Genomic DNA, 27,682 nt, shown 5'->3' on the forward strand with positions numbered 1-27,682 from the left:
ATCAATGTGTCCCTTTAGAGCTGCTTTTTTTGGTAGAACCTTATGTGCAGCTGGCAATAAGACTGGAGGGAAATACAATTGTAGTCATATAAAAGCCAATAAAAATATAATTTTTAAAGAACATAAAAATGTGTGACCCATATTTTTTTAGAAAAAGAATCATCTGTTCAGTGTGGAATTCTTTTCTGATAAATTTCAGCTTAGTTCTAGAGGGTACGCACACTCTGCAGGTCCTCATGATAGTATTAACTTCTTGGTTTAATCTTCTGTGCTCCAACTTTCCTAATCACTCTACCTACACCTATGACTCCTAAAATGTTTCCCTACCTATTCCTGATCTGTCACTAAAGGAGAGATAGCCCAGTAAAATCAGACCAAAAGGTGATCAACTCTTGTTATAAACTCACACAATCTTTTATGTCACTTTGTTTGCGGCAGGGCTAAGATGAGTTCTTCTTCAGTAGGATTTAATCTGAGCCAAGGCTCACCAGAGTTTGAAACACAGGGCTCAGCTCTGACATGGCTGAGGGCTTTTGAACACGTGCAGAGTGCTTCTCCTCCTCTTGCACAACTGAAAAATCACCATCAGCACGAAAACATCTGGGATTGCAGATATGGACTTGTAGAGGAGAAAGTGTGGCTTCCTGGTTGATTTGTAAGGCTTGTTGTAGTTTTGAAGTCACAACAGGACATCGGACTCTCCTTGGGAAAAGGTAAAGTTCCAGAAATCTCTTTTTTGTTGTGTGTGTCTCCTTAAAGCCAGAACATCCCAGCCCCACAGAACACATCAGCTGCAGCACCCTAGATATTCAAAAGTATTAATTTGGCAAGTACACAAGCCCATTTCTTATAGGGATCAGCTCCAATAGATTGAGGACTTTTGCTTTTCGTAAACTGCCCTGAGGCAGGCTGAACTTTTGTCACATCCCAGGAAATAGGCTCCTGTCAGCCCGTTTTGACCTCTATCCAACCGGTGTTGTTGAATATGTGAGAGGAATGAACGAGGGGGTGGGGGAAGAGGAAAGAGAGTAAATGTTGGGAGAAGGAACAAGAAATAAGGAGAAGGCCATTGGGGAGGCTATGGTTGGCTTTGCCATGTACGGTTTGCTCTTTCATCATCAAACAACAAATTGATCCTGGAGAGTCTAGCTGGGGATGAGAATCTTTTACTTTGAAACACAAAGACACAAAGCCTTTGGATCTTTTATCTGCGCCCCCCTCTCCATGCAGTCCCTACAGATGCTTATTCCTATTCCTGTAGCTGGAGGGGATGGCTTCTTTGCCTGAGGCTACAATCCACATACCACACTTAATCTGGTTTAGTCTCATTGCAGTCAATGTGGCTAAACATGGTTTTATTGCAAGAAGATACTTGGTTTTTATAGGTGGGTTTTGCCTCACAATAATGCTTTGAATATTAATATTGCACATTTCAGATATTAAAAGGATTTGACTTAAACTCAGGAAATCTTACAACAGCCCTGTAATGTAGGTTACTATTATTCCTATATTGCAGATAGAGAGCTGAGACCAGGAGAACTGTAGTTTATCTAAGAAGACCACCTACTGAGTTCATGGCAGAGGTAAGCTTTGATCTAGATCTCTCCAGGCTCACAGCTTATATACTACACTTGGTTTTACCAGTAATTTGGTCTGGAATAGACATCCTTCGTTCACTGCAATTTTATAGAAAACCCAGGAGGTGCCATTGCCACCTAATAATAATAATAATAATAATAATAATAATAATTTATTATTTATACCCTGCCCATCTGGCTGGGTTTCTCCAGCTACTTTATTATTTCATTTGAGAATATTCTGTATTGCCTTCCCATCTCAGAACTGATCTGTGGTGATTTCTTTTTATTCAAATGGTATTTCAGTCCAGTATAGAGTGATAACTGGGAATGTTTTTCTGGGGTGGTCTCCCTTTAATTAGTAGCTTCCTCTTTGTCTCTTTCCTTAAAATCAAGTGTTTTATTTCTCTTCCCTCAATATCAATTTCCAGATGTGAATTTTTCACAGTTCAGTACTGTTAAAATACAATACTAAAAAATAAAATATATAAAGTTCATGAACCATCTTGATAATACCTTGTGGAGGGAACAGGAACTGACGAAGGAACATCCTACCTATTTTAGAGAGGGCATGCCTGATGATACTGGGCAGGGCACATGTGAAGATTAAAACCAGATGTATTGTTAAAAAAAACCCTATTTTGCTTATGCAACCTAAGTCAGGCACCAGAGGGCGCTTGTGCTGTAAGTTTCCCCCCTCAAAACTAGACGGAAAAGGGGGAGGTTCAACCGCTTACTCCTTCCATGCTATGATGGGGTGGGGGCAGGAGATGAATTAAACTAGGAGGTGGTACTGAGTTGCCTCCAGGTCACTTGGGATGTTGCTGCTTGCTTTTTCACTGGGTCATATGACCCTGGATTCAGGTTGTGTGCCAGAGACCCAGTGTCACCTTTGGAGGAAATGTCCCTGAGACTGGAATTAGAGTCAAAGAAGAATGAGATCACAAGTTAGAGGGCACTCTCTCACTCAGCACCCCCACCATCCTGTACTGCTTACTGTTCTCCCTGCTGTAGTATTTTACAACAATATGTAAGATTCTCAGCACTAACCTTTTAACACATATGACCTTTTAACATGCATTTTTACCCCTTTAACTCCACACATTTCTCTCTCATTATTAAGCTTGCGTCATCACCATCTACTCCTTTTGAAAGCACAAGGACCTAGTGAGATCATGTGATTTACCTGGGTCACACAGATTAAACCTGTGTTTAATTCCAGTCCTCTGCTTTGTGACTTAGCTTTCTTCCTCTGAATATTACCTGTATCCTTGTTTTGAATGTATTATATAGCACAAAGCATCATGGGTTCCCTGTTAGCCTGCTGGAACCGAAACCCATTCAGAGAAGCATCAGAAGCAGTTAGTGGCTCCAGAGGCCCACAGAGGGGAAGGTGATAAAAACACAAAATTTAACATCAGAGGTGGGAAACTGCGACCTTCCATATATTGCTGCACTCCGACTTCCATCATTTCTGACCATTGGCCATGCTGACTGGAGCTGATAAGAACTGGAGTCCATCAACATTTGGAGGGCCACAGGTTCCCTACTGCTGCTTTTCACCACCTTGATAATTCATTGTGTTTTTTTTGCCTGAGTTCTGTAAGTGCAGCAGCTTTGCTCAGATTAACACAGTGGTACCTCAGGTTACAGATGCTTCAGGTTACAGACGCTTCAGGTTACAGACTCCACTAACCCAAAAATAGTACCTCGGGTTAAGAATTTTGCTTCAGGATGAGAACGGCTGCACGGCGGCAGCGGGAGGCCCCATTAGCTAAAGTGGTACCTCAGGTTAAGAACAGTTTCAGGTTAAGAATGAACCTCCAGAACAAATTAAGTTCTTAACCCGAGGTACCACTGTAGTGTCCTTGGTTCGCATTATCTCTCTATCAGTTTATCTCATACACTGGAAGTATGCATTAATCTTTATAAAGATGGGAATACTACATTTTTATATATTTGCAAATAGTATTTTCCTGAACTTGTGAATATGATCAGAGCAAAATGCTTCATTTCTGAATGATTGCTGCCAGAGTCCTTAATGCAGTTTCATGTCTTTGTCTGCATGAACAGCCACAGCCTGCTTTTCAGTCCAAAACTGTGGCCTTTTGATTCTCCTGGCCTTGGATTTTTGTGACAAAAGTTTTGAGGGTGCTCTTCAGCTCTCATTCCTTGGGTGTTATTTCACACATGGAAGCAGTTTCCCTGCAGCTAGGCACAAGTGCCTCAACCCTTCAGGCCCTTGTCTCCCTCCTTTTATGTTAAACAGCTCTTTGACCCAGCCTTCTGCCATTCTATACTCTGCCTTCCACCATTGGGCCCCAAACCACACCCCCCCCCAATCTCCTTTTCCAAGAATTGACCTTCAGTCCAGCTGCTTCCCCTCATTCTGCTCTTCCAAACCTGGAACTACATATTACATTTATAGCTTCAACAGTTCTTCTCTGTTGAGAACTACAGGTCTTCTTGCACTTCTTACGGCTGTGCCAGTTGTAGATCAAGTTGCTAACTGTAATATATGAGCACAGAAAGTATGGAGTGTGAACAACAGGCTGTTTCTCTCCTCTCTGTTTGCAAACTGAATATTGTTGGCTGATATTCAAAAAGCATTCTGGCCTAACTGATCCACACCACCACCAGGTTTCTTGTCCAGCATCTTTCCTTGAGTAGCATCCGCAGTCATGGCTTTTATTTTGTAGTTCTTTTTGCAGAGGTGCTGGTGGTACTATTTCCATTTCCAGCCTATTGTACCTTTTGCTTTGTGAATGACAAAGCAGCTCAGGAAATGCAGGTATTCCTTCTCTTACTGCTGGGGGGGGGGGGGCGCGGGAGGAGGGAGAGAGTGAGCTTCCTTGCATAGCCAGCTCATGTATCCAGTCTCCAGGGGAAAGGCCAAGGTGATGGCAGGAGGAGGGGAGGCTGCATTTCACCACATTGGCTCCTTTCCCAGGCTGCTAGAGACAAGCTCCTGTGTCCTCCTTCCGGAGGGGAGGCATCATCACCCTCCTAGTTGAGAGAGAGAGAGAGAGAGAGAGAGAGAGAGAGAGAAATAGACAAGCTCAGGCAAGAGGGACTAGTGGTTAATCCAAGAAGAACAATATTGCTCTCTACCCTGTACCTCTTCACCAACACTCCCCAGGGAGCAGATTGCTTCTTGCTGTCCAATTCTGCCACCCCCTCCCATCTTTCTTTTCTGTCTGGCATCATCCGTGGCAGCCTCCTACTTTCCCTTCAGGCCTCTCCAGGTTTGGGGTTTCTGCCAGTCAAATTCTATATCCTCTCTTGGCCAGCATGAATGGACATGGCCAGAGGGACAGGCAGCTTGGATCATATCTCTTGTTGCCCCCCACTCCTCCTCCTGATGAGTAGAGCTGCAAGAGGATGGCTTGGCACAGCTTGACTGAAGGCGCAGCTGCCACTGCTGAAAGCTTAACCCCTCAAGCACCAGGGCATGGGGCTTCATCTCCATCTCCACCCTAAGGGAACAAAAGGGCAGACATTGTGCTTCTTGTGACAGTGGGGTGCTGTAGGTATGGGTGTCTGCAGGCGGCTAACTGACACCATGAAATCCATTTGCCTGAGCAGGCAATTTTTCCTACTCTTTCTTGTTGCCACTGCTATAGTTCTGCCACACAAACATGCAGGTTAATAACCTAAACTGGTGTCACTGGTGCTTGGGACTTAGCTGGCTCCTTCCCCATCACATTGTGCGAACAAACATCCTTCACCCAGATAGGTTTAGGATTTGGGGTGAAAAGGGAAACTTGCACTTCTCCATCCTCCCTGCCACCAAACACTAGCAACCCTCCCCCCACTCACCCCTCGCTCTCCTGGCAGAGGGGGAGGGGGAAGTGTCTGTCTCTTTAAGACTGTCAGGTTGCAGGGAGCAGATGGCATCTGCTTCCAGTCCTTGTTCTTTGTGTGGCTGCACAAAAGAGGGAGCCTGTCTCTCCTGAATTTAACCCCCCCCCTTTGTGTTGGGGTGGAGCTGGGTGCAGGGAGAATGCAGCTGGGGGAGGTCTGAAGAAGGGAAGGAACCATATTGGGAGGGGGTGGAGCAGATTTATTGCAAAAGTAAACTTGAATTTTCCAGGCCTTTGTGCACTGGAAAAGGGGGAAGCCAGGGACTTATTTTATTGTGGATGCAGCCCCCCACTGCACTGCACAAATGCAACCTCAAACCTTCCCTTTCTTAGCCTCTAAACGATGGGGAGGTGCTGAAGTGGGAAGGTTTGCTGTAGCTGGAAAGCTGGGGACCATCATGAGGAAGGCAGAATCAGCAAAAGAAGAACTAAGTCATTCAGCAAACCCTAGAAATAGTGGGCAGTAGGCTTATGTGGGTGGGAAAAGATGGGTCTGTGTATCAGGAGTGGGAATGCTATATAGATGAACGGTAAAGCAGTGGTTATGGGTTCTACATTTCTATAGAGGTGGATCTCTGTCACAGAGAAGGAGCACTGGGGAGGGATGCATAGGCATTGTGGATTGTTAGTACATGTGGAATGGACATCTGAGTACAGGGTATACATGCAGAATACTAAATCTAGAGACATGAGAAGTATTTCAGAGAAATCCATACATAGGTGTGTGTGTGTGTGTGTGTGTGTGAGAGAGAGAGAGAGAGAGAGAGAGAGATTGCTGTAAAGTATGTGGAATGCTTGGGTAGGAAACAGCTGTAGGCACTGGAGAGGGAGCATATAAATTGGGAACAGCATAGTCTTGTGTGGTGTGTGACTCTCTGCATTCAAGGTGGGGAGTGACACAGTTTGTGGTTTATGAGCAGGAAGGGTATGACTCTTTGTGTAAGGATGGAGTTTATGGAGCAGCAGCTGTGGAATGAGTGTAGCTTTGCAGCAGCAGAGTGAGGGAGGAAGTATGTGATGGCAGGCAGTGGGGAAATGTGATGGTATATGCATAGAGTGATGAAGTAGTAGCAACAGCATGTGACAATAGAGGGAGTGTGTGTGTGGCTCTTTGTGTGCCTAGAGAAGGGAATGCAGGATGTGGAGTGTGACTCGACTTGAGGGAGCATGGCTGTGCTTCTGGATATAGGTGGGAGAGTAGAGTTGTGTATCTGTGTGCCGATGGGGGGGGGAGTGTGTACGTGACCCCAATCAGGCCCTTCCTCTTCCCTCTGCTCTGGGCAGTGCTACAGGCCAGGCACGCTCCCTGGAGGGCAATCAGATCCTTTAATCTTCAGCAGGATGGAAAGTGGCTGGGTCTGTTCAGAGCTCTCACTCTCCCTTGCATCAGTTCCCCCCACCCCTTGTGCTTTGGCTTTGATGTTCAGCTTCTCCATGTTGAAGCAGACAGACTTGGGCATTCACATCCTTGGGCTGGATCTGAGCATGCATGTGCAACACACACATGCACACACACACACACACACACATGCATTATTGGCACATGTTCTCCCATACATGTCCTATTATTCTGTAAATGCCGCAGGGGGAGCAGCTTGTGCACTGAGAAGACTGGAGAGTTTGCAACACTAGTCAGCATCTACTCTAGGCTCCCTAGCCTGCGGGTTCCTCATCCCACAGCCCCAGTGGAGGGAGGGCTGGTGGAGGGAGGAAGGGTAGGCGGACTCATGAACTCTGGGATCCCTGCTGACAGCAGGAGGTTTGAATGGCCTCATATGCGGTGAAGGGACCAGGCAGGCTACTCATTGGTATCTTCTAAATTTAGGAGCCTGATTATAGTTTGGGGCTTGGAAAGAAGAGAGGAAAATACCCACCAAATAGAAATTCAGCTTGGGAGGAGGAGAGCGAAAAGCACATGCTTGCATGAATCTGCATCATGAGAATGCATTCATGATGTGTGAAAGGCACCTGTGCTCCTTCTTTCTCTCTCACACTCTCAAACACATTATTTTTTCTTGTGCACTCACAGTAACTCCATATGACAGCTGCTCCTGGGTCAGTCCCAAAAGAGAGAAATGCAATACAGACAAGGTGTTGTATTTTAATGCAGTAACGTCTACTGGTGTCAAGCTGGAGCATGCAAGCTTTTGAGCTGCACAGATCTCTTCTATCAAAGCAGAATTAATGGGGGCCAGAGTAAAATGTTCCCCTGTAATTCCAAAGCCACTGAAGCAATCTTTCTAATCCTGCATGTATATTCTATGTGTCTATGTGCACGCATGCATGAACACACACACACAGTGTCTCTCCTTCTCACTTGAAGTCTGCCCTCAGTCAAACAAGGCAGCCGTGCTGGATTAACTGTTGGAACAGAAACACACAGTTTTGCTTTTCCCGTAGGAGCAATTTTCCATTGATTGTGTGGTAATTCATCCCACTTGAAATCAAGAGTTAGACACTCGAGTATTTGCTTTTCTGACTGTTGCAGTAGCAGGACAGTATCCCACTTTTCCTTCATGTCAGTCCAGTTCTTATGGGTGCATTGTGGCAGGGGCAGCATCTTCCTGGCTGGGAGAAAAACAGTGGCCAGATTGTGATAATGGTGGAAGTTGCCAGATCTCAGAATCCTACCAACAGTGCTGCCTTGAGAGGGGAGTTGGTGTCTCTTATTTTTGAGCCAATATGGAAGCTAAACCCCAAGCAGGGCATTGAGCCAGCAGGGCTGTGCCGCTGCAGAGAGATACAAGCCACCCCACTGCTCCCATAAGCAAAGATTGTGGTCCTCTTGTCTTAGCCTTGTTGGCTTCCCCTCTAAATCCTGTGTCCTCCTGACCCCACTGCAAACAGAGTGGGTGGCAGGAACAGTGAGCTATAGCTGTATCTTTCTGCTGTTCGAAAGCACAGGGGCTCACATTAGCTTTCTCCATTGTCTAATCATAACCATGGCACGTAATCATTGCAAACCTCTTAATACACACAGGTAGTCATCTCCAGCAAATCAACCATTTTGGGGCCTTGTCCTGACCCACTCAATTTACCCTGGTTGTATGATACGAGGAATAAAGGGGTGGTGGTAAAAAATAAAGCACTTCTTGCCTGGTTCTCTCCGCAGCTTGGCAACTGTCTCCTTCCTGGGACAGTAGCCTGGGCTCCTGCTCTCAACCCCACCCCCAGCATGTCACTCAAATAAAGCAAAGGGGGTGGGAGAGGCAGAAGTCCAGCAGGGAGTCAGCAAATCTGTGTTGTGTGGGAAGTGGGCAGACTGGCCCTTTGCTTTTGTGTTTGCAGCTGCTGCTATTGCCACCCAGCCTGGCATTCACATTCTGGTCTTCCTTGCACCACTCCCTCTGCAAAGAGAAATGAGCAGTAGTCAGAAGGAAAAAGCTCCCCTATAACTTATAACTCCTTCTTACTCCCCAACAGTCTCCCTCATGCAGCCATTTTTATAGGGCTGTTGCTGTGTGTGTGTGTGTGCGCGTGCATATGCATGGTACACACACACACATAGAGAGAGAGAGCAAAGGAGCAGGTGTCTGTTTAGACAATGCAGTTGCTTTGTCGTGCTCCAGTGGGAGGGCAGGATGGGGGTGGGGTGAAGAAGGGAAAGGGAATGGGGAAGAATAAATGTAAGAGCAGGATTTCCCCTGTGTGACTGTGACAGTGGTAGACGGGTCTGTGTGCATGACTCCTGCATAGGCTGCTATAGTTTTTTTGCGGAGGGGATTAGTGTGCATGTGTGAATAGATATTTGAATGACTGACTGACAAGAGGATGTGATTTAAGAGACATCACTACATATGGAGTGAGAGTAGAGGTAGTGAACTTTCTGCTGTCTTTGTTATGCATTGTGCTAAGGGTGTAGCTCATAGCTCTTGAAATTTCGGGATGAAGGCAGAGTGAGAGAATAGAATCCTGGATTTGGTGTGGTGTTTGGGGTTGAGGGGGGAAATGGTTTGGTTAGTGACCGCTGGGAATGTTTGTTTTTCCATTTCAGTTTCTCCCTTGATCCATTTACCTTACCCAGGCCTGCTCTGTTTTTCATGCCTTTTGTGACAGCATGTCATGCCATTAGAGGACTGTGTTTGTCCGGTCCTTGCTGCAGGAAGCAAACTCCCTTCCATAGCTGCCTGTACTGAATGGATTTAGCCCTTGTCTGACTAAAACACTGTGTCCTCCTAGCGTGGCTAAGGCCTAAATAAAATGGTTTTTCCTCTGTTATGCAGCTGCTCATGCCAGCAGATCTAAACTGCCACAAAGGCTGAAGGGGCTTGTGGTGTTAGGTTTGCCGTGCTGCAAGAGGTATCAGTTTCATCATGTGTGTATTACACTGGTCTAGGTGTGTGTACAAATGTGTGCATATGCTTTACAGTTTTACATGCTTCCATGTTCCTTATTCTCATTGTTAGCCACTTGGGTTCAAATTCTAGCCCAGCCACATATATTGTAAACACACACACACACACACACACAGAGAGAGAGAGAGAGAGAGAGAGAGAGAGAGAGAGAGAGAGAAAGGAGACACATCTGCTTACAGTCCAGGAGCCATCTAGATTCACAAGGTACACTTAGGAAAATCTGTCTCTAATCTCCAGCTAGGAATAACAACAATGTGCCTCAGCGAGCTTTGAGATTTTGTTGCTGTAGAAAGCAGAAGTTGTGTGCTTCTACATCCTCTTCACTACAGCTCTCCAATGCCACAAATCCCCCTCCTTTGTGTAGGGAAGAGAGAAGCCTGTAATGCTTCCTGGATGATGGACTACAGCTCCATATACCATAATCAATCAGGCACAAACTGCCCCCCCCCCTTCTACACACGGCTGTCCCCTCTTATTCTGTCCTCTCATGGACTCTATAAAATACAAATTAAAACCAGGTTCCACAATTGAGCTGAAGATGGGATGATAGCCCATCTCAGGACACAAAACCAGAGTAACTGCTCTCCTTTGCAGAAGCAGCCAAGATAGAAAACCCTGACCCCTGCATTCCATTCCAGCTAATTGACCAGGAAACAAACAAGACTCCAGAGACAGGGTGGATGGCCTCAGCTCCCAGAGTCCTCCCTCCCTTCCTGCCAGCTCAATCCCCTCTCCCCCCACTGCGCTCCTCACCACCTCCACCATACAGGGCTGGAAGGCAGCCTAGGACCTGAGCTCCTTTGACACATCAAAGAGCTGCTACAAAGAGTCTGTGAACAAACAGAATTCCCTACTAAAATTCTCCCCTTTGCTTCCTCCTGCTTCCAAGCAGCAGGGTTGGGGAAGAAGCTATTGTTCCTCCTCTGCTCTCTCCTTCCAGCAGGGAATTTCTCTGTCATGTTGACAGTGCCATGCCTCTTTGCACCCAGGCGCAGTTTTGTCACCTTGCTTCTCTCCGCCACCCACCACAGCCCTCTTCAACCAGCCATTATTTTATGGCCCTGTTTAGCCATGCTCTTTCAGATCTCCACAATATTTTTTAGCCCTCCTGAATCATTAGTCTGGCTGCCTTGGAGGCTGGTAGTCTATTCCCATAGTGAATCCTATTGCGAGTAAAATGACAGGAAACAAGAGAGGCTGATATTTATGAAATGGAAGAAGAGAGAATGCCTGAAACAACCAAAAAGGGAAAGCAGGGGGGCATCACCACGTGAATTTCTGTAGAAATCACCGAAAGTTCTAGCAGGCTGACGGGAAATGTGGGGAAAGGACCTAATGTTAAGCAGGCTGGGGTAGACAGAGAAAGGATGAATAGAGGAAAGCATGGTAGAGTTTTTTGGGTTAGCAGCTGGTAATTGGATGGACAATTTACCTGGAGTCCTGGATCACCATGTGAAGGAGGGGTAGTTAGGTAAACCCAGGTCTTAAAAGTTAGGCAGCATACACCCCACACATTAAAAACACACCCCTCCCCCCAAACTCATGAGAAGGGTGCTGGGAATTGTAGCTCTGTGAGGTGTGAATTAAAGTTCCCAGCACTATGAGTCGGGAGTGCTTAAGTGCTTGGTGTGTAAAGAGCCTAAATATGTGGCTCCCTTTAAGGACCCTTTTCATACCTTATGCAATTCTTCCTCAGGAACTCTTACTCACTCTGGCCAACTCACACTGAGTGCCTATTGCTAGAAACAATTAAATGGACCTCCTCTCTCCTAGATACACATTGCCAAATACTTAAATCAGTTTGCTTCAAGTGGGGGATGGGAGAGGAGGTAGGGAAAAGATTGTCTTTGATTGGGAACATGGACACAGGACTAGCAAGGGGTGTGGCCTGAGGAGAGTCCCATGGACCTGAGTTTCTTCACGCAATGTTAAATGCACAACCACCATTCAGTTTAATCTTGAATGTAGGCAGGAAGTGGCTTAAATCCCCCACCCCCAACACTGACATTTGCAGTGTCACTTCTGCAAGACATCCCACAGGAAGATTGGTTTGAATCCAAGTGGCTACCTGATATGTTGTATTTTCCTTGTAAATCAGTTTATTATTACCCATCTTATAAAAGAAAAGGACTAGAATATTTTTAACTTGTGTGTAATGGGGTTTTTAAGAACATTTGCTTTTTGTTTCTTCACTATGGTATATATTCATAGACACAGGTGTGCAGGGCTGGCCCAATACATTTTGTCACTGCAGACAAAATGCGCTGCTGCCCCCCCCAGCAGATCCAGGTCCCTGCGCTCACCCAATCCCTGCAGTCTAGCGCTGCAACTGTACCCTCACCTGTGGCTGTGCCCATGCTGCCACCACGACACAGTGGCAAGGGTGCAGCTGCAAAGGCAATGGTGCTGTGATGGTGGTGCAGGAAGTCCTGGTGGGGCTAGCAGGCACGCAACAATGGGGGAGGGGAGGGTTGGATCCACTACCTGAAGCAAATGGCTTCACCTCGCTTTGTGCATGGGCTGCTCCTGTGTGCAGTATACCTTGTGGAAGGGCTACCATTTTATCCTTCTCCATGAGTGAGACCACCGAAGAGAATTTAGACAGAAGCAGCCCAACCATGAGGAAAGGTTAATTGGCTGCCTTAGGCAGCTGATTGTGGCGTGGCAGAGGAGAAAAGGGTCTGATCTGATGAATAGGACTCACAACCATTGGTAATTCTCTTACATAGGCTCCCCTGAAATGAATGGGAGCTGCGCAAGAACATCATAGTGTGTCGCTCGTGTTCATTTCAATGAGACTAGTAAAGGGCAACTTCCTTCTCAACTAATTGTGCCCCTCTGTGTAGAGGGTGGGGTGAGTGGATTCATTTGGGTTTTCCTAGTTCTGTTCTGCAGAATTGCAGAGCTATCCAGATTGAAGCTGTCTTCTAAAAAGCAGTGTGGTGGAGATAGTGATGCCGAGCGAATAGGTCAATCTGATATAGGGGTGTGGACTTGTTTTCTCTCTCTTTGGAACTCTCCCATACACAGCAGCCAAAGCTCTACATAGTGAGCATAAAATGACAACTAAGTGAAATTTTGAGAGTGTTAGATGACTTCACAGTTATGTGTCTTATAAAGATGCTCCTGTTCTGCTGCTACCAAACAGTGCCTTTCTCCTGGATAAGGAGAAAGTGAGAGAAGCCAGATTAGAGCAGAAGCAATGGAGGGGGAAGAGAGACTTTCCCACGTGTCTCCTGCTGGGAATTGAATATCAGCATCTCACGGCACCTTCTCATTCGCTACAAGGGGGACAGACTTCCTCCATCCTTCACCCCTTTGAAGAAATGGGAATTCTTTTCTCTCTTTTTTAAGACAGAGCAGCTTGTGCTTTCAGAGGACTGATGTGCTCCCTCCCCGCTCCTGACCTTTTCCTCCCCATTCTGCACATCTGGCCTCCACCCTCCCCTTTCTGCGCGCCTCTTGCCCCTGCGTGCCTCCTCTGGCCAGATGTGCAGGCAGGCGGAAGAGTCTGAGGGGAGGTGCTAAGGCAGAGAACTGGAACTACTTTCTCACAGCAGCAGCAGGAGCAGCAGCAGCAGCAGGAGCAAGAGCAAGAGCAAAGCAGCCACAGACTCATTGTGTGAGAGGGAGGGAAAAAGAGATGGTGGCGGCAGCAGTAGGAGACGGCAGCGCCTGCAAATAATCCTCCTCATGCAACTTTTCCTTTAAGTGCCTCACACGCACGAGGGAGGCTTTCCTCCTGATCCTTCTTCTCTTTCCTGGTGATAAAAACTGGGACTCTGGAGAGGATATTCCCTTTTTGTACAAGTTACTGCAGCTCTGAAGAAGAAAAGAAAAGGACTGATCTTTTTTTGAGGGGGGGGGGCTTAGGTAGACTTTTAAGGACCAAAGGACTTCTCCCCCTTTTACGTTTCCCTAGGATTTTTAAGGTGATATTTCCTCCCTCCCCCTTCTTCTTTTTGCAGATTGGAGGATCTTAGCTGGAGAAGCAGCTTATTTTAGAAGTTATCTTTTTTAGGTTGCTGCTCCCCCAAACACAAATCCTATTCCAGGTGTTAAGCTCCCCACTTTCTCAGAGCATCTCCTACATAACTTCAGCAGTACTGAGTTTCCCCTCATGGTTCATACCCATTACAAGGAAGTTTACAGTAACTTTGGAATGAGAGACAAAATTTCAGAGTGGGAAAGGAAAACCTGAACTCTGATCTTTCCTCCCTTTGCACAGAATTTACGTTTAACTCCTACCTTCACTGCAATGGATTTTTACAAGGGGCATTAATTTCCTCCTCTTAATGTTTTAAAGTTGGAAGTTGCAGCAAAGGGGGAGAAGAGACGGCGGAACTTCAATTTTTTAAAATTTAAATAACACACAAGTATTTCAGTTTCCTGAAAGAGGTACGAAGACTGGAAGGGGAAAATATATCCTTTCCCAGCCTGGTGGTCTGCTGGGACTTGGAAGATGCCTTCCGTAATGGAAAAATCAGGGATCCTGTCCAGAAGCCGGTCCAAGTCAGCCACCAACGGCAACCACCAGAACTCAGAAGATGACAGCAGTGAAGAGGAACACTCCCACGGTAAGCCAAGCTGAGCTACATGCTATGCTCACACGAGGAGTTATTAAAAGTGGCTGTTTCTCAAGACTTCATTGTACTCAAGGGGGTGGGAGGATTTGAACCAATGGATGTGTGGGTTGAAGGTCTAAGATGCCCCAGTTAAAAAGAGGGCTGAGAGAGTCCACTGTGCTGTGCTGCGGTGGAACAAAGAGTTTGGTATCAGGGACCCTTTTGGAGCTGGACTTCAGGCCACTGAGCTCATGACACCAATGGCTTTAGTTTGGCTCTTTCCAATAGAGGGGAAAGGCCTTTATTAGGCTCACCTTGCCCTCTACTGGCCACAGAGTGAGAGTGGGCGTGGGAGAGGGAGAGCTGGTAACACAAATGCGGGGGGGGGGGGGAGAGAAATCTGGCTCCATGAGGGCTGTGGGGTGAGGTTGTGGGGGCACAGCTGATGGATAATATATCTAAGAAAATGTTTGTTTTGGGGTGCATATGACAGCATGTGAGAAACACGTAACTTGGAAAACTGTAGTTTGTAAAGCAACAGAGATGGTGCAGGGAGAGGGCTAGGAGTGTGCAAAAGAGAGAGACTTATCCTGATTGCAGGAAGCAGATGATGAGCTCCTTCAGTGTTGTGATATGAGGCTTCAAAAGAAGAAAGGGGGGCGCACAGGTGTTAGTCTGGCTCAAGGTGTTCCAAAAGGTGAGGTGCTGTTAGTGAAGTGCATCTTCCCAAATGTCAGCCCAAGCATGTGTTATGCTGCTGCTTGGGATCCTTGAATAAAACAGTGTGATAGTTGCCAGGTCACTGTGGTTGGAAGAGACACTTCTTTCCCTTAATCCTTTCCAGTTGCTTCACACTTTAGTGATCACCCACCTATCTTACCTCTGACATTTGATCCTTTTTTGCCTGTGTGGTCAGACCCAGAAGCAGGATGAGGGTGGGGATCCTCTGCAACTGCCCCTTTCCTTTTTTCCACCTTCACCCATTGGCCAGGTTAACAAAGGAGCCAGCTGGGGGCTAGAATTAGAAAGTTGGTTTGGGTTTGAGCTCATAGCTTTATTGTCCCCAAAGCCCTCCCGTCATCTCTCTCCCCACCCTCCCACCCAAACTCTGTTATGATTTCCTGTACACCTCTGGCTTTGTTAGGCTTCCTCTTCCTCTTCCACCTCCCTCCATTCTCTGTGGGATGTGGTGGTGGAGGGACAACCCCCCGCCCAGTACTCCACATGTCCACTGGTGCACCTGCAGCTGAACATCTGCTCTAGGAGATATACAGTGCTGTTGATAGGGCTGGATGGGGAGAGACTTTTGTCCATCTGCCACAGGCTATAGATACACAACACAAGTAAAATCGCCCTAGTCAGATTTCATTCTCAAAACACATTTAGGACAGAAGCTACCTCAGTGTGTCACCTGCATTCCATGGTGTGTGTATGTGTGTGTTTACCCTGATAGTATAACCATGACCATCCATCCACCAGCAGGTTTTGCTTTAGCTCTCTTGAACTGTTGGATAGAAGGACTGCTGCCTTCTCCAGTTCTCTCTCTCCACCTTGAATATTGGATCATGCTCTAGTGAGCCGGGTGGTGATGGTGCATGGCCCTAAGGTGGTGTCATTTGTCTTTGCCAACTGACATCCACCCCTCACCCCACCCTGCCCAACACCACCCTAGAGCTGCCAGATGCACTCTTGGGGGAGGTGCAGATGGTGCCCCCAAGATATATCAGGAGAACCATGCCCCTTCCTGCACATGGCCACATGAGGATCCCATCACTGCCATCCCAGAAACTGCTCTGTAGGGCACAGTGTGGGTGTTTCCCAGAATGGATATGGAGCCCTTTCAGCAGACACTCGGCCCCCAGCCCAGCATGTGTTTCTTGGCCCCTCTGCCAGAAAGTGAAAGCTCAGGAGCTCCTTGGCATGACGTTGGCTAAGTGTTTCCAGATCTTGCCTGCCGTTCAGCAGCTGCTTGGTAGCTTGGGGTTTTTTTGTTTTGTTTTTTAAGGAACAGGAGTTTGCAGAGGGTGGTGGAGAAAATACTAGGCTATCCAAAGTTATAGTGAAAATGGTGCATTTGCTGCCTGGGAAGGTTTCTCAGCAGTAGCCTTTCTCTTGATGTTTCCCTGGAGGGCTCCCAAGGGTCCTTGCTTCTCAAGTGCCAAAGTGCTTTGGGTGGTGGAGGGTATGTGCACTGAGTGTTTGTACCAAGATCCTCCTTATTCATTTGGAAGGCTGCTATGGCTTGCTCAGCCATTTATACTGTTGCCCCCTTGGCCACACCACCACTACCACCTTTGAGGATGGAGAAAGGCAGTGACAGAAGGAACACACAAACACTCCACTGCAATATCTCAAGTAGAACCAGAACTCCTCCCAACCAAAACATGCAATTGCCCCTTCATATACAGTAGAAGTCTCCCCCAAATACTATGCTGGACCACTGAACTTAAAAGCAGTGGAGCGTCTCATTCTGCTTCCTGCACTCTCCACATCCCTTGGGAATGTCTCTGGGCATTTGAGGCTATTCGGGCAGGAAGCACCAGCCAAAAGTGAACTGTTCCCATTCCAAGGGATGATCCGACTCCTCTCTTGAGGGCTTGTATCGCTGTCTGAGCCAGCCTTTGCCCTCTCTCCCTTGCAGCAGCAGGTCCTTCAAGCTTGTCTTTCTTGTTCCCTTACAGACAGCATGATCCGTGTGGGAGCAGATTACCAAGCTGTGATTCCAGAGTGCAAACCAGGTAAAGGGAGGGGGGGCACATATAAGCATTACAGATTACAGGAGAGGGTTAAGCAAGAAGGCAGTCATGTTCCCGGCTCCTTCAAATAAAGGCTCTGGCTTAACAGTCCTGGTGGATCATTGCATTCTGAGTCCTCCTCCTTCCTAAGTGGAGTCCTCCTCCTTCCTAAGTGGAACCTGAGCATTTCCCCCTAAGGTGAACAAGGGCGACGGGTCCCACCCCCACCCTGCTGCACCAGATGGCTTCTCTGACCATCCCCCTCCTGCACCTGGCAGCAGCCCGAAGCTCTAATGCAGTCACACTCTCTTCCAGTGCCAAATCTTTGGCGCCTCCTGCTTACAACCAGCCTGGCAACGCGTAGCTGCTAGTTTCTGGACCTGGAGGCTCCACCTGTCTTTACTCTTGGTTCCGGGGTGAGTGGGGTGAAATTATATGTACCTCCTCCCCACATGCTGTCCAAGAGTGAAGGGAGGGGTCCACCAAAGTGTTGGATAATGTGTAATACAGGTGGGGACTGAAGACATGAGCAGACTGAGTGGGCGTGATGGAGGGTGGGGGGTGGTCACCTACCAGGAAAACACAGTGAAAGCTGACTGAGCTGGGATAGCTCGCACTGCTGGCTAGGATACCGGAGAGAGGTTGTGTTTGTGTGGACAGAGCAAGCCATCCACTGCTTGCTTCAGCACAACAGCATTCCTCTCTCACCACCTTGATTTTCAGCAGCAGCAGCAGATGAACCTATCAGGAGATCCTGCCCAGAGTGCTTAAAGCTTTCTCTTCCCTCTGTCTTTGTAATTCAGAGAGCCCAGCTCGCTACAGCAACAAGGAGTTGAAAGGGATGCTCGTTTGGTCTCCAAATCATTGCGTCTCTGATGCCAAATGTGAGTTGCTCCTCCCCCTTTATTGTGTAAAAAGTGGAAAGGCCAGGTCAGATCAATGGCTGGGGCTGGGCCCTGCACACTCCTGTGGAGCTCTCCTCCCTTCAGGCCATGTTGGATGTTCCAACAGCCTTTGCTCCCTGGCCTGGATTCTGAACCGGTTCCAGAATCAACCAAGAACCAGCCTGGCTAAAATAGGGGTGGGGGTGGGGAAATGCATTCCATCTTCAGCTGGTAACAGAGCCTCTGATTGACAGCTCCCCCTTCCCCCCCTCCCGGGACTCCTAGAAGCAATTACCGAGCGGCTGGTGCGCTGCCTCCGGCTCCTGGGTTATTAATCTGGCTGGTGCAGGCAGCTGGGGGGGGGGGGAGAAATGGTGTCGCTGCCTATGCTGAAGCAGAGAGGCCCAAAGTTGGGGTTCCGCTTGCCCAGGTAGTGCTGTCGCTTTTGAAGAGGGCGGCAAAAGATTGATGCATGGCCAATTGTCACCCCAATGGCTTTGTCATTAAGGGTTTGTGTGAGAATATTTAGTATATCACATGTACATAATATATTTTACAGCCACACTTTCCATTTCTATGGGGGATGCTTCTCCCCTCCTTCCCGCATATGAATTCACATGGGACCGGCAGACATATCTCTTGGGCAGTGTCTTGTAACACAGATCTAGTGTGTGCTGGACCTGCTTTTATGTTCCTCTAGAGGGTGCACCGCAACAGAGCACTTCAATTTTCTCCCCTCTTTGCTAGCAGGAGGGGCTCCTCACCGGAAGCCCCAAAAGTGGTTGTGGATGTCACGGAAGAGGAGATGATCACTGCCATCCCCACTGGGCAGGCAGGCAGGCTAGTCAACCACCGAGGGAAAGAGATGTCAGAGGACGAAGCATCTACATCTTCTCTGTTTCCCTCCCCCAGCACTGACGGTTGCCTCTTTCTCCCTCTAGTGGACAAATATATTGCCATGGCCAAGGAGAAGCATGGATACAACATAGAGCAGGTAGGAAAACCAGAACAAACTGGATTCCCTGGATGGTGCTTCAACAAGTTTTACTTGGAGCAGACTCATTAAAATTACTGGACCTAACTTAGTGGTGGTCATTAATTTCAGTGTAAATCTTAAGGTGAATACAACCCCTTGTTTCTTGACCCTAACTCAACATTTCTGAAATCCTACAAATTCCATAAGAGCAGAGCAAATTACACAAAATTAGACATTGTTTGATCGGGTTAACCAAATTAGATTTATTGGACACTTCATTCCACTTAGCATCAACTTGTAAGCCAGTAAAAGCTTATTGGAAACAATGCTACCCAGTCTTAAGATAGGCATTTTCTCATAGCAAAAAATGTGATACCACAGGACCAGGTGAGAGGTTGAGAGATACATTTAAGAGGGATCCCTCCCCCAAGAGCTGACAAACATGCCATTCCATGGCCAAAGGTAACCCTTCCTAGCCCATCTCTCTTTCACTGACCTGCTTGCCATCACTATCTTAACCTTGTAAGGTTATCTTCAGAATTGCCAGAAACTTCAGTATCGCCAGACTTTCAGGAGCCACATTTTCAGGAGTGACATTCCATTGCTGGGACAGTCACTCCTCTCTCTTACCCATTACTTTCTTTTCCCCAACAGGCTCTGGGGATGCTGCTGTGGCACAAACACGATGTGGAGAAGTCCCTGGCTGACTTGGCCAATTTCACACCATTCCCTGATGAGTGGACGGTGGAGGACAAAGTCCTGTTTGAGCAAGCCTTCAGCTTCCATGGCAAGAGTTTTGCTCGAATCCAGCAGATGGTATGCGTTCCCCTCTTGCTGGTGTAAGTGGCAGGGTGGCTGGGGTCCAAAGAACAATCCTCTTCTCACGAGTGTCCAGTGCCAGGTTGGTCACGTCAGGCCCCTTCTGCAACCCCACTGCCACCTCCTGGCTGTTCTCTGGGTGAGCAGTGATGCAAGTGAAGGAGGGGAGCAGCCTTTCCTCACCCTCTTGGCCCTGGTTCAGTTGGCCAAGAAGAAGAGGGTAAGGAATGGGAAATAGGGACAGCAGCAATGTGGAGGTAAGGCTGAGGGTATCTTGCATAGGTCCCCCTACAAAACCTGCAACCAGGTATGTGCCTATGTTGACAAAACTGTTTTAAGGCCTGCTCTTTGAAATCCTGGGCTGGCTGCACCATGATTTTCCCGTTCTGTATCCCCTTTTCACTCTGTATGGGGAGCCAGCTTGTGCAATTATATGGGCTGATGGTTGTTTCTGGACCAGACTCCCCATTTCACTAGTCCCATTCTGGCACCTCCTGTCTCTCACACACAATATACGAATGACCCAGTGCCACAGCTCTACTCGTTAACTCTGTATTTGAGCATCACTCCATGGCCTAATTACATGCCTATTAGAATTACCTTGTGCCACACAGTAATTCAAGTTTTGGCTGCCCTCTTCTACTCACCGTTCCTCCTGCGACTCCTTGCTTAGCTTCCTGATAAGATGATTCCCAGCCTGGTGAAGTATTACTACTCCTGGAAGAAAACCCGGAGCAGGACTAGCGTGATGGATCGGCAGGCCCGCAAGCTGCTCAGCAAGAAGGAAAAGGATGACAGGTCAGAGACCAAGAGTGCATGTACGTGGGGTGGATGGGCTTAGCAGGCTCATGAAGGAAAGGGTTTGTAGCAGAGGTAGCTGGGCCTGTCACAGAGCCAATAACTTTGCCTTCAACCCCAAAACAGTTTCATTAGTGGGACCCCACCAATTAATGGAACACTACGAATCAGTTTCTGAGGCAGGGAGCCTGCCCAAACCCAGTTAAGCTGAATATAATGTCAAGATTTGCCCATAAAACCAATTGCAATCTAGCAAGGACAGAACCAGGCAAAACATTGATGGCTTGGAAGTGACTACCTTGTACGCAATACTTGGGTGGACACAGCCTGGACTTCTAAAACTCCAAGACCCCTGCTTGTGCTAACCACTGCATCACTGTAAACTTGTTTTTTTTATTAAATAAATAAATATGTGACAGAAATCCAAACTTTTCTCCTGCAATTTAAGTCTCTCCCACTGCTTGGGAAAAAGTGGGGGCACAAGCAGAGATGGCCAGAAGTTCGTTTTCTCCAGTGAAGCCGAGCCAGGATGCAATGAACAGCAGTAATTACTGCCTCCCAGAAGAGCTCAAAGCAAGGATGGCAATAGCCCAGTAGGGGGAAGAGACCTATTTGGAGAAACCAGAAAAAGACTGCAGGAGAGGCAAGTCATATTCTGGAGCAAGCAGAATAACTTCTAATGTCTGCTGCATTTCCCCTACAGTAATGATGAACTGGAGGAAGGACGGCAGGCTAGTGAGGGTGAATTTGATGCCATGGATCCCAAGAAGGAGGTAAGGGGAATGGCCACTAACAGGTCTAAACTAAGGGTAGCTAAGATAAACAAGGGTCAACATGGTTCCAGTACCTTCAGTGTCAAGAAAACAGACACTTTGCCATAAAAATGTTTTTTGGTGTGTGTTTTTTTAAGTACAGGGCACACAAAGTCCTGAATTTATCAGGATGGAGATGTCATGTGCCAAGGAACATTAAACAGCTTAGAAGAGCTATAACTGAATGACAACTGTATGTCAAAAGGAACTGAGTGGTAGAGGACTGGCTGATACATTAACCTAAGGAAGATGGGGTTGTAACCAGTGAAGTTCTACCTGGGGGGTCGACCCACTGAAATTAGCGAACCTAAGTTAGCCATGTCTATTAACTTCAGTGGATCTGTACAAACCAAGGAGTTACCCCTGCCAAGACAGATTACAATCCAGCTCCTCAAGGAAGCAGCATTAAAGGGCATGGGAGGAAGAGCTGCAGTGGGGCAGTAAAAACCATGGTAAATTTGAAGGGAGGTCCTGTTCAGTTTTCTCTCACTCTCATTCTCTCCTCTCCAGCCTAGTTACCAGAAGCCCCTGAACAGCAAGCCAGGGCCTGTGAAGAAGGAGGTGCAACTGTCCCAGTATCGGCACCACCCACTACGCACTCGCCGGCGTCCTCCCAAGGGCATGTACCTGAGCCAGGAGGACATTACAGGCCTGTCTGCCAGCCCAGACATGGCTGTTCTCACCCTGCGCCACCTGGACTCCCAGCTGGTTTCCCTCAAGCGCCAGGTAGCAAAATCCTAAGTGTGTACACGTGGTCACAACTTGCTGCCTGCCTGCCTGCCTGCCTGCCTCCCTCCCAATGAGCATGCACTGCCCCTTACAGAAAACCTGTTCTCCTTTTCATCTTCCAAAGAATTTGGGCTCTTCAGACTATGGGGGTGGGCAAGGGAGCTGTTGCCTCCTGACCTTCCAGTCTCTGTCCATACTAGGTACAGAGCATCAAGCAGATCAATAGCAGTATGAAGCAGGTGCTAGAAGGTGGAATAGACAAACTACGGCCACCCGAGGTGAGTGTGCATGCGCAGGCAAGCTGCCCCTTTTCTGTAATGGTAGTTTCCAGATTTCTCTGTTCGGGGAGGCATAAGAGGGAGGGAGGCAAAGCTCAGACATGCTCCTTTTCTCCCTTGCAGACAAACATCAAGTTCAATTCACGCTGGACAACAGATGAACAGCTGCTGGCTGTACAGGGTGAGCCTTCAAGGTCCAGCAGGTGGGAGCCCATGCAGCAAAGAGGCGACAGGCTGCCTCCTCTTAGCAATGCAGGGCTGAACTAGGAGAGGATGGATGGGTTATTCCCCTCCGTTGTATCAGAGAAGGATATTGGTCTTTGGGATTTGAGGGCCAGAGTGCAGGTTATGATCACCCTAAAGTGGCACCCTCTGTACCAAATTTCTCCACCATGGATTGGGGGCCTGGAGACACAACAGTAGGTAGCTGGCTTGCCAAATGGTGGCATTTGGTTATGTTGCGGGACGGTGCAAAAATCACCTCTCTTTTCCTGCTCAGCCATCCGAAAATACGGCAAAGATTTCCAGGCCATCGCAGAGGTGATTGGCAACAAGACAGTAGCCCAGGTGAAGACTTTCTTTGTCAGCTACCGGCGCCGGTTCAACTTGGAAGAGGTGCTGCAGGAATGGGAGGCTGAGCAGGAGGGTGTGGGGCCGGCTGCCCCCCAAGGTAGCTCCCCTTCTCAGGACCAAAAGAGCTCTAGCGCTTCGTTAGCAAGCAGTGAGGAAGAAGATGAGGTGAGGAGAGGGGCTGCCCCCAAGTACCAACACCGCACAGACCTCTTGAGCTTCTCCAGCACTGAAAGCTCTCCTTCTGCCCTTTTGCAGGTACAGATCACTGCAGTGTCCCGTTCCCTGCAGCAGCAGCAGCAGCAGCAGCAGCAACCGCCGCCACTGCCCCCTCCGCCGCCACTCCCAGCGTCTCCCCGGCCACCACCTGCTGCCCTCTCACAGCCACCCCCTTTGCTGAGGCCCACACTTCCAACAGCACCCACGCTGCACCGCCAACCCCCACCGCTGCAGCAAGGCCGCTTCCTGCAGCCCAGACTGTCGCTCAACCAGCCGCCACCTCCGCTCATTCGGCCAGCCACCTCGCGACAAGCGCCCCGCAGTGGCCAGCACCCCCCATCACTCCTTGGTGGGATAGGAGAGCCCCCTCCCCCCTCCTCCAGCTCCCTCTGAGGAGGGGTTTCAGAGTGCTTCCTTTGACATCTGTGAGCCTGGCTCTACAACAGTCACAGCTGGGATTGGTACAGTCCTCCTCTCCCCCCACAAGGTGTGCATCGGCTGTGGTGGTCATGAAAAGGGAACAGGGGAAGGAGGGGCTTCGGGGTCCCAACTGTCATCTGACCCAGTTCAGGTAGCATCCAGAAAGCTGGCAAGGAATCCCAATCCCATGTACATTGGGGTGGGGGTGGGTTTTTTTTTTCTTGGGAGGGGAGGGAAGAGAAAGGAAGTGATAGGACTAGTAGCTTGGGGTGGGTTTGGATTATGTTTACACTTTTGCAGGATCAGTTGCGTCAGTGCCTGTGTGAATCGGGGATTGGGGGGAGGGCAAGGGGAGGTATGTCAGAGTTGACACAGGTGGAAGCTTGGGGGGAGGGGGAGGAAGGAGGGGAGATTTACACCTGATCAGACTGGATGCAGAGGCAAGAGTGCTCCCAAGTAAAGATGCCCCTCTCTCTGTAACAGCAATTTCCCTTCCTCTCCAGTTTCTACATGGAGATTTGGAAGGGGGGGGAGGGAATGAGTAGCAGCCTGCTTTGCTCTGCACTTGCCTATCCACCTTGCCAGGCAGGAGTCCCTGGCAGCAAAGATGTAACGACTCCCTTAAAGAGTAGGATTGGGCAGTCTTCTGTGTACGATTCCCCTCCGAGGCCCCACCCATTGCTGGGAGTCTTTTGTTGTTGTCGTCGTCCATGGAGCATTTTCAATAAAGGTATTTTGTTACAACTGGCTGGTCTTTCCACCCTGTGTCTAGCTCGGGAGGCAATGGAGCATGGGGAAAGTGTGTGGCATTCACAATTGCCCAAATCAAGGCAGAAGATAAATTCTGTGCTCTAGCAAAGGGCTGTCGTGTCTCAAGATGCATGTCAGAGATAAGGCTTCCCCCCTCCCCTTCTGAAAAACAGGTCTGGAGCTTATGATTTTTCTTCTTTGGCTTTTAATAAGAATGGAAAGGGGAGAATCAGGCAAGCTACTTGGTCACAAGCAAGAGGAAGGAGGTCTTTGCCCCGTCAGCCTCCTCCCAGGCATGGTCTTCCAAAAGGTGCTCTGATCCTGTCACAGAGACAGCTTTGCCCAGGATGAGTCCTGCCAGTCTCAGCAAGATGAACACAGCAAAGGCCAGAAGGAATTGCATACGCGGTGACATCAAAATTGCCACTCCCAGAGCCTTTAGCAATTCGCCCTGCTGTAACAGGGACAGAGGGAGCCTCTTGTGGAACACTGCATCTCCTCAGAATACAAAAACAGTTCAGGGTATCACAGCAGGCCACAGCATTTTATGTTGTGGGTGCCACACTGCCCCTCTTAATCAGTTCCTTCACCAACTGTTGCCTGGTCAGGGCACAGAGCAAAAAGAAATCACGCAAAGGGGGCACAGAATTAGCATTCCACGTTCAAGGGGAACCACCGGGCACTTGGAACAGCTGCACCTAGGCCTTGCTTCCCATCACCACAACCCCATGGAGCCACCCCCACCCACTCTTGACAGGACGGTACCAAGGCTTGTAGCCTCCCAGGGAGTGGAAGCACATCTCCAGGCAAAGTGCTTGGGGAGGGAGGTGGGAACAGAGGAAGCCAAGGCCAGGCAGGTACTTTCTGGAAAGTTTTAATCTAGAACCTGTAAAACTACATCAAACGGCAGCGTCCCTAGAGGGGGGGGAAGGGGATGAACAAAAAAGGGACATGATTTTTTTCTTTTTTTAAAAAAAGGCATTTTGTGATCAGAATTAAAAAAAAAAAAGTAACCACTCACAAAACCGAGGTATCAGTACAGTTATATACAAACCAGATTTGTGTGTGTGTGTGTGACAGTGGTGGGGTTGAAGGAGCTCAGTACAGACTGCCAGGGTGGGGAGCCCAACCACCCCAAAGAGGATTGAAAATACATTCTCAAGTGGTGATATGACAATGGAAGAAACCCATCTTGAGGGGTGGTGGGGTGAAGGGGAGGGAGGAACAAGAGAGGTAATTGCAGCCAGGGTCCCATTTTTCTCTTGTGCTTTGGAAAGAGGAGGGGAAAAGCCAGCTTGTCAAATGGGAAGGAAGGGCAGGCTGTGCTATCCTGCTTTTGTAGATGCAGGGAAGGAGGTAAATGGGAGGGGGAGCTCCCCTTATCTTCTGCCATATTGGTAAGATACTGGTGACCACTGCTGCAACCACTACCTGGGCAGGGAGAGTGTTAACAGAGCCCCCCCCCTACATACCCCACCACAAAGCTCTTCCTCTTGCCCCCAAACATCAGCATGACCTGTGTATGTCGTCTTCCGTAATGGAAAGACTGGGGCAAAAATAGCTGTTCCCCCAGCTAATGACGCCTCAGGCAACTCTCCCCACAGGCAGATGGTGCCACTTGCTTTAATAACAGCCAAAGCCACTCTTGGGCACAGAGGAAAAGAAGCCAAGTATGAACACGTGTGCAAAGTTGGTGGCCAAGGTCTGGTGTGTTCCAGAGCATCCTGGGTCAGGAAGAAACATGCTGAAAGTTATCTTAGCCTGGAAGTGCTGGAGACAGGGGGTGGGGGAGGAGGCTTGGGATCAGAACCAACAAGCAAGGCACCAGCAAGACTGATGGGGCAGCAGTTCTAACCATGATGCTGTGCAAGCTGTCAAAGCCCATAAAAGAAACTGGCTCAGGCTGAACAAAGGAATGCTCTGCTCCCAGAAGCCCTTGCTAGCTTTATGCTGTTGCTCCTGGAGCTTGCAGGGAAGAGAATTGCTGGGGAGGGGGGTGGTCAGAGGTGAAGAAACGGACTGCTGTGGCTTGGGACACTCCCCACCCTTTGCTTTTCCAAGGTGGGAGGCAACCATATGCATGGCTAGAATCTCCACCCCACTCTTCTTATAGGGGGTCTCAGGACCCTTGCCAGAAGAAGAGCAAATTGGAGGACAGTGCTCCTTCCAACGGCCTTGCCAAAAACAGGCCCTGATCTCTGGGAGCAGAACTGGCCGAGAGTAGGAAGGGGAGGAGAGGGCGACCGCAGAACCGTCCGAACCCACCACCATCCATCACTGGCCTGACGGAGGAAACCCAGAGGGAGAACCACTGGAACCATTATGCCCTTAGGAAAGCCCAACTCTCCCAGGGCATGAGCAAGCACACGTTCGGCAGCTGAAAGCCCACCACCAACACAAGGAGCAGAAGAGGAGGGTGCGAGTGAAAGGCATTGTGGGAGGTAAAAGGCATTGTGGGGGAGGGCGAGCTCTGGCAGTTGAGGGGGCGGGGTGTCCACTTATCTCCCCATCTTTGCTTTTTGCTGTGTTTGGTAAAAATTTAAAACCCTGTCTCATGTGCAACAACAACAAAAGAAAGAAATAAAAGGAAAGTACCATGGTCGCCACGGAGACCAAAAGGGATGCCCCCCAACACAGTCACTATAGAGACCAACAGCCCTTGGTACGCTCCCACTACTGTTGCCACGGAGACGGGCTGGGTGGCTGCCAGCCACTACCCCACACACTCTGTCTCCATGGCGATCCAGCAGCGGGGGGGGGGAGTGATGGAGAGGGGGGATGTCCCCAAACATCCAGCTGCCGCCCCCTTTCCCTGCCCCCCCAATCTCCGTCCTGCACCAGGGTATCGAAAAATAAACCCTTCCAGAGTTAAAATTGCAGCTTTTTACTCCTAACCCCCACCCCATGCGCGTGCAGGCTGGGCCCCCCCGGGGGGCCTGTTAAAGCTTCAGTTCGTTGGCGATTTTTGAGGCAATGTTCTTGAAGGCCATGGAGGTGCCCGATATCCGCTTGAAGCGGACACCGTTGAGGGAGAGGCGGGGGAGCTTGCACACCTCCATCTCCCACTGGACAAAGGCCTCGTGGCCCGGCGCTCCGTGCATGCACAGAAGCATGTACTTCTCCTGCAGCTCGCACTGGCAGTTGTTAGCGTCCAGCACTTTCCGGATCTCCTTCATCATCTCGTTGGGCTCCATGGAGCTCGTCGTCTTCATGCTCCAGGTGAAGCGCAGCGAGCGCGGCTTGGCCTCCCGGTTCTCGTCCCGCTCCTTGTCGCCGCTGCTGCCCACCATGTGAGGCCTGAGAGGGGAGAGCGAGACAGTGAGCGGAGAAGG

The 27,682-nt window shown here is 48.9% G+C and overlaps 3 protein-coding genes across 23 annotated transcripts in view; 2 read left to right on the forward strand and 1 right to left on the reverse strand.

Annotated features, from left to right (window-relative positions):
- MACROD1 (mono-ADP ribosylhydrolase 1) overlaps positions 1 to 27,682 on the forward strand; it is a 413,075-nt gene that overhangs the window by 384,296 nt on the left and 1,097 nt on the right. The window lies entirely within an intron of this gene.
- On the forward strand, positions 166 to 26,923 carry RCOR2 (REST corepressor 2). 5 transcript variants are annotated; one of them, XM_083418783.1, is made up of 14 exons: positions 426 to 713; positions 1,517 to 1,583; positions 12,916 to 14,372; positions 17,042 to 17,098; positions 17,899 to 17,979; positions 18,921 to 18,973; positions 19,610 to 19,771; positions 20,448 to 20,572; positions 21,276 to 21,345; positions 21,895 to 22,110; positions 22,314 to 22,391; positions 22,515 to 22,572; positions 22,891 to 23,129; positions 23,220 to 26,923. In XM_083418783.1, the coding sequence occupies exons 3-14, from the start codon at positions 14,258 to 14,260 to the stop codon at positions 23,571 to 23,573; spliced, it is 1,608 nt and encodes a 535-aa protein (XP_083274909.1). In that variant the 5' UTR covers positions 426 to 713; positions 1,517 to 1,583; positions 12,916 to 14,257; the 3' UTR covers positions 23,574 to 26,923. The 5 variants fall into 5 exon arrangements, with proteins under 5 accessions (XP_083274907.1, XP_083274909.1, XP_083274908.1 ...); XM_083418781.1 differs by lacking the exon at positions 12,916 to 14,372 and adding an exon at positions 14,961 to 15,057 and having other exon boundaries at positions 166 to 713; positions 22,891 to 26,923; XM_083418782.1 differs by lacking the exons at positions 426 to 713; positions 1,517 to 1,583 and adding an exon at positions 14,961 to 15,057.
- The window catches only part of MARK2 (microtubule affinity regulating kinase 2), a 108,943-nt gene continuing 105,799 nt past the window's right edge, over positions 24,539 to 27,682 (reverse strand). For all 17 annotated transcript variants that reach the window (XM_083418744.1, XM_083418736.1, XM_083418732.1 and 14 more), the window contains one exon: positions 24,539 to 27,647. In XM_083418744.1, the coding sequence (XP_083274870.1) occupies positions 27,290 to 27,647 (358 nt within the window). In that variant the 3' untranslated portion in view covers positions 24,539 to 27,289. The remainder of the gene's footprint in view (positions 27,648 to 27,682) is intronic.

Source organism: Podarcis tiliguerta, assembly GCF_965153285.1.
Source record: "Podarcis tiliguerta genome assembly, chromosome: 16".
NCBI lineage: Eukaryota > Metazoa > Chordata > Lepidosauria > Squamata > Lacertidae > Podarcis > Podarcis tiliguerta.